The 13,184-nt window shown below is 34.3% G+C and overlaps 2 protein-coding genes across 2 annotated transcripts; both read right to left on the bottom strand.

Annotated features, from left to right (window-relative positions):
- Positions 1 to 204: 204 nt before the first annotated feature.
- LOC137918517 (organic cation transporter protein-like) lies at positions 205 to 2,957 on the bottom strand. Its single transcript, XM_068761338.1, has 3 exons — positions 2,638 to 2,957; positions 999 to 1,406; positions 205 to 925 (listed from the first exon to the last, which is right to left on the bottom strand). The coding sequence occupies exons 1-3, from the start codon at positions 2,955 to 2,957 to the stop codon at positions 205 to 207; spliced, it is 1,449 nt and encodes a 482-aa protein (XP_068617439.1).
- A 1,508-nt stretch (positions 2,958 to 4,465) lies between these two features.
- Positions 4,466 to 12,511, bottom strand: LOC137918368 (organic cation transporter protein-like). The gene is made up of 4 exons (XM_068761148.1): positions 12,438 to 12,511; positions 5,775 to 6,123; positions 5,290 to 5,697; positions 4,466 to 5,166 (listed from the first exon to the last, which is right to left on the bottom strand). Exons 1-4 carry the CDS (start codon positions 12,463 to 12,465, stop codon positions 4,473 to 4,475), a joined length of 1,479 nt encoding a protein of 492 aa, XP_068617249.1. The 5' UTR covers positions 12,466 to 12,511; the 3' UTR covers positions 4,466 to 4,472.
- Positions 12,512 to 13,184: the final 673 nt, after the last annotated feature.

Here is a 13,184-nt window from a genome sequence, read left to right as displayed (position 1 = left end):
TATATTGATACTCTTTTGCTTTGGGAATTGGATTATTCTTTAATTCAATCCCATACATATCACTGATGTTTAGTTTGTTTTAAATTTTGGTTTTATATATAAACAACGTATTTAAATTAATTTTTAATTTTGACGGTTTGTACATGAAGGCATGAAATAAAAGATGTGAATATCAGTTTACATTTTACGAAAAAGGGTGTTATATTACGTTACACCATCCGCAACCGGGATATTCCTTCGTTGATTGTTGGTACCAAGAGCTTCACCTTCTTCTAATGTCATCGGCAATTCACAGTATTTTGTTTCAGGCAATAACAAACATAATAAAGCAGAAATTAGAGGAAATATTCCAAAAGCAACCGGAGCACACCATTTGCCGTGAGGTCTAAGTCCAGCCACAAAAGGGGCAATCATCGAACCCACACGAGCCATCATCGACGATATACCGATAGCAGCATTACGCACAACAGTAGGAAACATTTCTGAGCAGTACAAATATACCACAATAAAGACCATAAATGTAAAAAAAACACCTGAACAACCTAACACCACTGAAAATGTACCTTCTGGAACGAATGCTATTAATATTAAACATACACTGCTTGCTAAATTTGAAACAATAACCAAGGTTTTACGTTTGAAGAATTTTATAAGCGGTATTGAAACAAAACATGAGCACAGAGCGACGCTGCCACTCGCTACAACATTTATATATATATCCCCTGTTAGGTGACTTATGTAATGAGCAACTCCGTAAAAACAATAACTGCACACAAGCCATAGAAATGCCATTATAAAGATGTTTCTTCGCATATTTGGCGTTTTGAATAAATCCAATACAGATCCGCGCTTCATTCTCGCAGATCTATGTTCCATTTGATACAATTCAACCTGGCTCGCTATGTTCTCTACTGGCAGATGATTTCTAAAATAAAAGTAATAATATTTACTCTTTTTATTTTACGTTTATATTCATTCAAAAATATTAACTAACTAACATTTTGGCGACACGCTCTATCAATGCTATGGCTTTCACTGATTGTTTCGTAGCCAGAAGCCATCTTGGCGACTCAGGTAGTATACAGATATAAGAAAGTAGAATCATATTTATTACAGATATTGCTAATTGCAAGTGCGTGTAGTCTCTTATGTAATATCCAAACAGGGCCAATGCGATATGGCCAGTGGTGAATGGGACGTGAAACAGTGCCGACAAAACATCTCTGTACACAATACCGACGTACTCCATCAGGATGACAAATCCAATTACCATAATTCCTCCAACAGAAATTCCCAATAGCATTCTTACTATTGTAAAACTCCAATAATCGGGTAAAAAGGATGCGACAATACCTGTCAGAGATTCGATCACTACAGCAAAAATTAATGTTTGCCTTCTGCCATACCTGCGAAACAGGAAATGTTTATCAGTTAATTAATAAAGTAACACTGATATTACTTTTACTAGCAACAATCAAACTAGAAACACCACACTGTGAACTATACAATAAACAGACATGTTTCTCAGTTTCAAGATGTGTTAATTGTATTAACGAGATCATTACAAGAAGGTGTAACGTATCTGATTACCGTCCCGTGTGATTCTTCCAACATTGGGCATAGTTCTAAAATCGATTATTCATAAAAGAATATACTGCCATATCAAACAGCAGCTACAACCAAAACAAAATGGTTTTCTTTTTAAAGAATCTTCATTTCTTAATTACTTGAATTTAATAGGTTTTATGGAGGATCATGCAAGAGTAAGTAATTGCCGAATGTTCTTATTTCAGCAAAACGTTTGATTTAATTGACCATATTGTTGTTGTTAAAAAATATCTCCAACCACAGGCTCACATCGGTCATATAATAAGTTGAAAATTAAAGCTTTGCAGTATTTTTTCTAAATTAGCTCTAAATGATTCGGAATTTCTGATACCCACGTTAGAATAGAAAGGGTACTAAAAAGTTTCTGCCTATACTAGCTTAATAAATGTAAAACATCTCTTCGCATATGCGCCGGCAGGCATGTGATGTTACTTGTACAAAATTATAAACGGTTTAGTGGGTTTCCCTGAACTCCGTTCACGTGTTAAAATAGAGGTTCTTAATTTGAGTGAACGCTCTCCTCCATAAATTTTGCACTTACAGTACCAAGGTTAAATTAAAATTTTATATATTCTCGGGTAATACAAGCGATGTTGACTATATTTCAGGAATTACCCAATTTTTAACATATAAAGTTCAATGCGTAATCAAGGCCTCTAGAGAGAGATCCAAGCGATTTCTTAAATATTTAATGTACATTAGCCAATATATAAATATATATATATATATATATATATAAATATATATATATATATATATATTGACTGTTTACTGATAAAATACTTTTCCAAAGTACTAAAGTTTTACGAATCAATTAATGTCAAGGAGTTGAGCTTATTTTAGCCGTTTTTAAATTTATTATTAATCAATGAATTCTTGAATAATTAACAGATACAAACAGATAAAAATTTAAATCGATTTCACTTTTTACTTGAAACTTCTTTTAAAGTTGGGACACGAAAAGCACACCAATCTTAAATATTTAGAGAAATCTTAAATCTAGCATTGTAATTTTTAAAAATTACGTACCTATCTGACGCTGCACCGAAGAAGAAACTGCCAATTAGGACACCAAACTGAAAAATTGTTTGTGTAAAATCTTTCAACCAAGAATCCTTGCAAATTAAGTTCCATTCAGTGATGATAGTTCTTTTAAATACACTTGTATTGTATATTGGATTGTCACAGCATTTCACGTTAATGTTTGGACACGTATATTGGGCTGGGGGTGCCAAGAAAATAATAGCCATTTGATGTAATCCCACACCAAATTTGTTAAAAAATATTATAAAAGAAAGCCATAGGTGATACTTTCCATAATTACCAATCAAATTATTTATTAGTACCATATTATAAATAATGTTTCATAAAAAAAGACAATTTATTTGATCTAGTAGGCTATAACTTAACATTCGTACACAAATTCGAAAAGACGGCAGGTAGTAGTAATATATGAAGGCGCATTCAGCGCCGCAGATTTTCCAGATTACGAGAACTTTTAAATATTTATAAGCCCTTAACATAAGATCAATTTTAGAAACGCGTGTTGTTTAGCATTATGTTTAAGAAATCTTTAAGAGATTTAGTGAAATTTTCAGAGGTTTTTCTTGCGTAGAAAAAGAAATGGTAATGTTTATTTCACGTTTCATAAAAATGAATTCAATGTTTTCATAGTAACAAGAGAGAACTATAAAAATAAATGGATATGTTCAAAAAGAAAACTTAAACTTTAAAACCAAGCAGCACAAAATAAAAATTAATAACATTTTGTAAGAAAAATATAAAAAAACTTCTTAAGATACTAGCTTAAATTTCAATTGTTTAATCGATGGCAACCCTATTTAGTTAAATTTGAGTAGAATACTTTTTACATGTGATAATACTATATAAAAAGAAAATTGTATTAGCGTTATTTTCAGACAGTAGCAGAACTGAATGAAAGACCTGTAGTTACTGCAGGAAAACTCGTCGTATGACGCTCAGGTTCAGCGTTTATCATTATTACCATTTTCCTTAGTTAAACCGTATTCAAATAAGTCTACCGTCTGCATCTGTACCGAAGAACATTTGTTATATCTGTCCTGCATTCATCCATTAATGCGGACTATATACAATATTAAGTTATACTGTGATTATTTCACATGAGTGTTAAGATACTGATAATAGTTAAGTCGGTACTATACTCCTCATAGGCGACATTGAATTTCTACGAACATTTTTATTTCATTTTCGAAACTTTAAAAGATATGAAACCAATTTAAAAAAAATACTTATCCGTTGGCGTATATTGTTTGTTAAATTTATGTAACGTTAAAAGGTAACGTAAGTAAAGGTAAAATTTTTAGTAAAGGTAGGTAAGTATATATAATCATGTGTATTTAATATCCAAACAAATATTAAGATGGTCTGTAATCCACTAGACGTTATAGATACACGTTATATATATTTGTTGCGGACGGCTGGCATTGCGCAGAGCGGCCATGGGCAAAGACACTCTCTGTCGGGCATGCTACCTCGTATCTTTGTATAGTTAATTAGTATTCATTAGTTTAGTGTGTGTGTATTAATTAGTCTAAATTCTCAGTTGTTTTATTCTTGCGTGTATAGTTAATAAATGTGTTTGTTTACTTTATCGTCCTACGTGTTTCTTTTCGGAGTTAACCCCACGTAATACGCTACATTCCACTTAATGTCAACGTGAGAAGCGCCTTTGTGGAAAGAAAACTTTTAGTGTTATTGATTGTTATGTAGCGATCTGGAGAATAGATAAAAAGGACCGCTACAATTGTTATAATTTGTTCAAAAGACACGTTTATGTTAACATTTTTATTATTTTAAAGTAACTGTTTACGGTTTTTACAAATTTATTTTTTTGAAGATTTTTTACCAAAATTTTCTCCCTCTTCCAGACTTGACATTAGGTCACAGTCTTTAGTTTCAGGTAAAAATAAAGTCACTATACAGGCAATAATTGGTAATATAGCGAATGCTAGGGGCGGTAGCCAAGGCGCGGTATCCTTTGCTTCAACCACAAACGGAGCAATCATAGATCCGACTCGCGCCATCATGGATGAGTATCCAATCGCAGCGTTCCGGACGACGGTCGGGAATAACTCGGAACAGTACAAGTACACCACTACGAATACAATAAAACTCGACACTACTCCGATACATGCAAGGACAACAGAGAAAACACTACCTTCTATAAACATTAAGCTTAGCAAACAAATAGCACAGATAGAATTAAATGTTATCACAACTTTTTTTCTACCGGCTATCTTCATTAAAGGTATTGATGACAAGGTACCTAACAGACATACGCTAGCACTAGATACCACGTTAATAAACACATTCCCGTACAATTGTCCGACGTACTGCGATACTCCATAGAAACAATAACTGCAGGTCATCCAAATAAAACCCATGCACATAATATTCTTGCGCAGATTTGGAGTTCGAAATAAATCTTTGATTGTTCCTTTTCCACTCTTGTTTTTTAGTAGTTGGGCATGGTACGCTTCAATTTCAGACCGTATGTTACTTACTTGTTGTTTATTTCTGTAAATAAAAATAATCAGTCTAGAGACGGCAGCCTCCTCATTCTTCCGTAATTTAATTTTCAGTGTATTCATTACAACAAAGTTAATTTTTTTTTATAACAACTCATAATTATTAACTCACATTTTTGCCGCTCTTTCTAAAATACCTATAGCTTTGTCTGTTCGTTCAACAGCTACCAACCACCGTGGAGATTCGGGTAGAAGGCAGAAATACGACATTAAAATAGCACTGGGTATAGAAATCGAAAGTTGAAATTGTCTAAAATTTCTAAAAAAATAAGCATTAAGAGGCAAAATCATATGTCCGATGTTATACGGAGTATGATACAATGCCGATACGGTTTCTCGATATTTGTTTCCAATAAATTCCATAAGTAAAACGAACGTAGTGACCATGCTACCGCCCACTGCGATTCCTATTAGAATTCTAATTATGGTGAAGATCCAATAGTTTGGTGCATAGGCTGCAGATATACTTGTTACCATTTGCAGAACCATAGCGAAAATTGTTGGTATTTTTCTTCCGTACCTTAAATGGAAATAATGTTTATTATTTCTGCTTAATCGGTTATTTGATTCATTGTTATGAAAATAAATAAAAAATACTTGTCCGATGCCATTCCGAAAACTATGCTTCCAATTAAAGTACCGACTTGAAAGAATGTCTGCGTTAAACTGATTAACCATTTCCTTTCACAAATCAAGTCCCATTCCGTTACAATTGTATTAGGGAATATCGAAGTATCGTATATAGGTTTATTACATGGACATGTTTCTGCTTTAGTATCTTCACATATGTAAGTCGTTTTCGGCGCAAGAAAAATGATTGCCATTTGATTGAAAGAAACGAAAAATTTAGACAAGAATATAACGAAACATAACCACAACTGATATCTCCCAAATGATCCCATAATTTTTTCAAACGCATCTTGCGGAACTGGTGTTCGCTCCTCACCTGAAAATAAACAAATGAAGATTATGTTTATATTGTCTGTATTACATTGTCATAATGTACATATCGTATAATAAAGTACATATAATCACTATAAAAGTGAGTACTTTTATTAAATATAAGTAGTATTTAAGTAAGAGACATATTTTCTACGTCGTCAGCCTAAGCTATCATATTAAATAATAGCATATGTTGATAAGCATATGTGAGAGGCTCCTAATTATTATTTGACGTAAAACTGTACATTCCTATTTTGTTTTAGATATGACAAATGAGTAATGTAAATATTATTTAAAATTATGTAAGTTACATTTTGAAGCTGCAACTTGTGGCGAATAGTCACATACTCGAGTAAATATAACGGCAACATTTAGTTAAGTCAGGAACGGGGTGTGACAACCGAAAGGTAGGAGAAAGGACAAATAGTCATGCAACAATGTCGAACATATAAAACTGTAAAACATAAAGAAGTAATAAATACAAATTGTACACAGTAAGAAGTTTATATTATTTATCCAAGAGTGACGCTCAGAAATGGTGACCCCGACGTGATCTGGACACGCATTATCCTCGAGAGCGTGAGTAAAATGCTAGAAATACGTCAATAGCGGCTGATGAATGACCGGCCCAACAACCTATACTATGACATCGATGGGTATCCAGCGTGCTGCTGCAATAAAACTGTGAAAGAAAATAAATAACCCAAGGGATCAATTTCAAATTTACGCAAGCCGAGTCTACGTTGAGATGCAGCATCCGTGAGGCTATAAAAATTTACAAAATAAAAGAAGAATAATTCCTGACACCGCATCGATACTTCAGATTCAAGTGCATGTAACGAACATTTATGTATTATAATTTCATTATTGTTCGCTTTCTCGTTGAAATAAGATAAAGTTTTTTTTTCTGGGCCCAAAATAAAACGTCGAATAGCCGATTTCTTTCAATACATACAGGGTTTTACTATTTTCAGTGCCCTCGACCTGGTAAAGGCCTACCAACAAATATCTGTAAATAAAGCTGACATATGCAAAACTGCCATCACAACAACATTCAGGCTATTCGAGTTCCCCTTTATGACATTTAGCTTACCGTAACGCAGGCCAAACGTCCCAAAGATTCATCGATGAAGTCACAAGGGGACTCTACTTCCGTTATCCATATGTAGATGACACCCTAATCTTCTCCAAATCTCGAGAATAACACTCCGAGCATTTCCGTACAATATTTCAAAGGCTAAACGAATATGGGGTCGTTATAAATGCATCAAAATGTACCCTAGAAGCAAAAGAGGTGACATTCCTGGGTCACAGGATTAACAAGGAAGGAACCCGCTCGCCACCAGAACACATTAAAGCCCTGCAATTTTTTTTCTCCCAGAAACAGTCGAGGGGCTGGGGCGAAGTTGGTCAACTTTTACCGCCGCTTCATACCCAGTGCTGTCAAACTCCAAGCTCCATTGGTTAAGGTTCTAGCTTCGTCCTAGCTTCACCAACTGAAGCTGTGCCTGAACCAAGCAGCTGTACCCACTTCGATTGTGTCTTCTCCTGTTATGCCAACTGAGTTAGCTTGGACACAACCCAAAACTACAAGATCAGGGCGCAGGGTAAAATTTAAGGATATTCTAGATCTGTAAGCTGCTTGCTTTTTCTCTGATGGTGTTAATGCTGTTAGCCCTAAGTCTTCTACAGCTTCGTCGGTACTAAGTTCACGGAGCGGAAGGGTCGGTGAACTAGATCTGTAAGCTAAGTAGTTAGAAGACGTTTTTGTTTAATTCTCTATTGTTTGTTTACGTATCCCTCTGTATCTTATTATTTCTTCTTAGATGTATAATTATTAATTTTGTTTTATATGAAGCATGTTTATAAAGTACTTTCATATTGATATTGAAATGATTACTATATTAAGTTTACGTTTAAGATGGTTGGCATACCCATTTATTCCTTTTCTATTTAAGTTGTTGTTTAAACGTCCTCCTATATATTTTTTCTCTTTACTTTATATTTTCTCCATTGGGGGGGGGGGGGGGACGGCGAATAGTAAATATTGTTTATTATCTTGTTAAGTCAGGAACGGGGTGTGACAACCGAAAGTGAGGAGAAAGGACAGATGGTCATGCAACAATGTCGAACATTTAAAACTGTAAAACGTAGACAAATAATACACAGTAAGAAGATTATAATATTTCTCCAAGAGTGACACGCTCACACACTGTCAAAGCTACGTTTAGTCGCCCAATTGTTAATCCGCGAGTCTCTACCAACGACACACTAACCGAAGAGCGTCTTGTTGACAAACTACGTACATCGAGTAACGCCATCGCTTCAGGATGCGCGACTGTGGGAATCCTTTATAGCAGTGTTCCCGCAGGTGTTTAAGTATCCATATATTTTTAACAATACAAGCAATTATTACAGAAGAACCATAAGATTTCCTCTGCACAACTTTTTCATTTTAGTTGAAATATCCTCTATTTTCTTTTCTAGAGTATCCAGGCAAAGGTACCGAAGTTCGCTACACTGAAACTTGTTGAAACATATTGCTGTTTACCTTTTAGCAATTACAGCTTCACATGATATGAGCTCTTTTGCATACCTCTGCTTAGGCCATTTCAGTAATTATTTCACTGAACTGGGATGCTGCAATTTTGTTAAATAGCTTAGGCGGACGCAAAATGGGTGGACTTAGCCCAAGGGCCCCTAGAGCAGATCGCGGCTTGTTCTGTCGTCGCTCATTACACTTTATATTTATATTCACACTTTATACCCAATTCATCTTCATGTACGGTACAATTGTCGCTTCTACAGGTAATGTGAGATATCTGGATAGCACGCAGTGTAAGTAATTAACTTAATATACTTACCCAATGCTATATCTTTCATGTCGGCGTATTTTCTTTAAACGTGACTTTAAATTTTTTCAACTCATGCTTTTTAAAGCATGGGCTGTGCTTAAAATATTTTAGACTTAGTCTAAAACATGTTTAAATAAAATATCTGCAATTTTCTGTCATAATAATTTATAAAAGCGTCAAATGCACTAAGTACACCAATGTCAGAGATGGAATTTTATTCAAATTAAACTTTTCGGAGTATGTCCAGATTTATTACAAGAATGAAGCAATGACAAAAGAGTTTGCATCGTTTAAAAGAAATATTACTTTGTAATTAAAGAGACGTTTGATTAACTCAATAAATACTACGTTATTATAAATAGGACTTGGACTTGAATAAAATAATTGAAATAGCATATGATGTTAAATCGCCCGCTTGGTTGTCGTCCAATGTCCACGCGGCCTTATATGTCGTAAGCATTTGTATGTTGCCCTTGTTGCCTGAGGTTTTGGGCCTCATAGACCATTGCCATAACAGTTTGTCACGTTCAGGCTTAAACCGTTCCCGATCCTCTTCCAACCAAAAATAAATATAAATTTTGTTGGTACCACCACAAATTTCAATTGAAAGCCGCTAAGCGTACGAGTCCATGCGGAAGGTTGATTAACGGAAACTCCATGAGCAATCACCAGGGGCGGAAACTGGTTATTCATCATATAATCGTTTGTTTGTAAACGATCCCAGATCTTTTACAAACGAATAGCCGGCATAGATTTTTAATAGATACGGGTTCGTATATTTGCTATTTCCCGTAAACTTGGCTCAAAGGTCATTACTTTGCCACCAACTTTAATGTTCGCCCGATTATCGACAGGACTATAAGTATTTACGATACTCTGATCTTACGATTGGAGATATGATTCCGCCTGGAAATTTGGTGGAACGTTGTGATTGCAGATGTAACGCAAACGTTTTATTGGCTCGGATTTTCTGCCTTATTATAACCTTCTGCCAAATTGCTGAAACCGGTTCCTCATCGATAGCATGACCAAGTTGCGAACTTGCCTCAGTTGCTGATGTCAACCAGACCAGCTTCAAGACTGTTGCCATCGATGGTGTGCGATCACAATTTTTAAAAGTTCTATCATGATTCCCCGATATTACTAGATCTCCAATTTGCCAAGTGTTACAAAGCACTGCACTGTGCCCTACATACTACCCACGGGCCCGTTATTTTTAGTTACTAGTCGTTACGAGGACTTAAATTGGTTAGGACAAAAATTAGCCATTTCGCAAAAAGAATTCAAAGCAATGTTCCACCGCCAAAAAGATTTTTAATGACGACCTTGTGGCGTTTACCGAGCTTTAGATGCATGTATTGTGCCGGATCGTTATCCAATACATCATGTTAGGGACGTTCGACACAACATCGCCGGTTCAAATTTTTTTACTACTGTCGAGCTAATAAATTCTATAATCAGATTCCTATCGCTCAAGAAGACATCCCGAAAACGACCATTTTAACTTCATTGAACCTTTTCGAGTTTCCATTTACGACTTTAAGATCACAGAATGTGGAGTATATGTGCCAACGGTTTAGTGGTCACCCGGGGTATGGTTTTCTATACATTGACGACATACTTGTATTAATACACCAGGAATATCTACGTACTTTGATCAGGCGATTCTAAAATATTGGTGTTGTAGTCAACAAATACAAATAGTATTGGAAATTCAAGAAGTAACCTTTCTACGCTTCCTTATTTCCAAGGACGGAATGCACCCTCTGTTGGAGTGGATAGAAACTAGTTTTCTTTTTACCGAACACTGTTCAGGCATGAATTATTTAAATGGGATCGTAACGGCCAGCAATAGTAAGTGTTAAAATTTCGTATAATCTACCAATTTTAACTCTAGATAACTTATTATTTTAAATACCGTCATTTAATAATACCAAGCCACATAAACGTACAGAAACGATGGCCACAGAGCCCTCAAGGTTCTGGAGTGAAAACCCGGGACGGGCAAACACAGCGTAGGGCATCCACCCACAGGATTGCAGTTTCCTGCACCTGCTGGATGCTGGATACTTCTACTATCTAGTAGCACTGGACGTTCTACTGCAATAATGATGATCAAAAAGAATATCCTTCAAATAATACTTTAAGAATTAGCCCATCCTTATGGAAATATGTACAAAGAGACCAAAGACAACTGATAACACGTTTTTGTCGAAAAATGATTGATATACGTAAGACAAACGCTGAATACATGATTTTTTAATAAAGATTTCATATTGTTATTTGAAAAAGAGAATTTAAAGGGCTGGTTACATTGCGTGTTCAGAATATTAGGTAATATTTTAAATCAATAAACATATCCTTTACTTTTCGCTTCATGGTATAATAAAGTATTACATGATTTTATAATGAGAAAAAATAACTGAACTGTGAATAACCATCATCATCGTGTGGCCTGTCCACTACTACATCAACTTGCCAATTCGCTGGGCTGTATCGTTTACATTCCTTCGTTTACGGATCTACTCATTTTTAATTCGAACTTGTAGAGAAATCCTGAGCCTTCTCCAAGGCATATTGACTTACTAATAATAATTAACTTTAATTTTCATATGGCCTTCAAGAGACTTTAGAATATGTATTTTTTGAAATTTGACTGTACAACAAAGATTTAATTTTTATAACAGAAAGCCAAAGAAGAAAAAAAATATTGACTACATCGAACATTTATCAAGAAGGCCTTATTGTGAAACTACACAACAATTTTGCAAGAGTGCAACACGTTAAGCCAAATGAACTGAACTGAAGATAGTGTTGATATGACGGCCATAGACGAGGAAGAAGCTAATCTAAATCAAAAATGTTACTAAGATCGGACGGTCGTGTGGGCAATCACGCAAAGTTCTGAGTTACCGAAAGAAGTTGTGGTTTTTTTAAGTAATCATACGAGTACGAATCGTAATATCATATAACAAGTAAAATGCTAGTGAAATACCGAAAAAAAAAACACTAAAACTTAATTGATAATAATTTTACGGTTTCGTTTCCTCCGACTTATTAAAAATGCTACGGCAGTCATAATCCTATATCACATTACAGTGGAAATGGAAAAAAGGATTACACATACAAAAGTTTTCATAACTGGTGCAAAAGGTGAAACAAAACATTCATGCACGTATTCCCATTAGTAATCATAATATAAATATTTCCAGTTTCTATTTTTGTATAAGGTAAAAGTCGAAAAATTAAAATATTTCTTTCCTTTATCGACAGCCAAAAAGCAATTTTTAAGTTATTTCAAACCTGTATCTGTGCAAGTAAACAACTAAAATAACAAGTATAACTTAAGACGATAACAAACCTACAAATACGAGTACATCACATGGACGTTTAAAAACTTATTTGCATAAACCTTTAAGCACTATAAATTATAAACATTAATTGTCCTAAAACACAATCTTACCGTTGTCATCACGTTTCTGCGACTCCATCTTACATGAATTATATTTCAGTAAATTACGTTAGTATAGGACAACGCTGAAATCGAGACTAACATACAACAAATTGCAAACAATGACTAAAGTAGCTCTGTATTTCACCTTCAATCTTGCTACTATTATTGATACTACTATATTATTACTATTATTGCCTATAAAAGTTAAAACGATTGGTTATGGGTCTAAAAACTTTAGAGTGTATAGCTCAGCATGTATGGTACACCGTATCTAAAAATATATATTCTTTTAGAAATAATGATAGTATAGTATCATAGTAGGAAAAACAGTTATCAAAATTTGGATACCCATATAAAAATTAATAATAATTTACTATCTGAAGACTGTACTGCTAGAAGTTATTGCCCTATCGCATTCGAACAGAATTTTTTTAATGTAACGTTTTTCTGATTTCTTAGTGATTGATCACTTTATACAGTGTTATTGGAAATAGGTGTAAAAGCTTTAAATTTTTTTGCTGATTAATGAGCCACACGTTCATCCTTTTAAAGCAGAGCAATACTTACCTGATATTGACTTCCTGTAAATTTCTAACTGTAGTGAAGTTTAGTGTTAAAGTTAAAAACTTAAAGTAAAAACATATGTTAATTTATACATTTATTAATTGAATTTAAATTAAACTACTCAAAATAAAATTTTGTATCTGTTATGTAAAATATACGTAACATTAATTAAACATAAAATAAACTATAAAT

Source organism: Battus philenor, unplaced genomic scaffold, assembly GCF_028537555.1.
Source record: "Battus philenor isolate CCGP_79_NKW_IND1 unplaced genomic scaffold, ilBatPhil1.0.hap1 SCAF_14, whole genome shotgun sequence".
NCBI classification, from domain to species: domain Eukaryota; kingdom Metazoa; phylum Arthropoda; class Insecta; order Lepidoptera; family Papilionidae; genus Battus; species Battus philenor.
The sequence above is the reverse complement of the archived record's forward strand: the minus strand, read 5'-3'. Positions and strand labels throughout refer to the sequence as shown.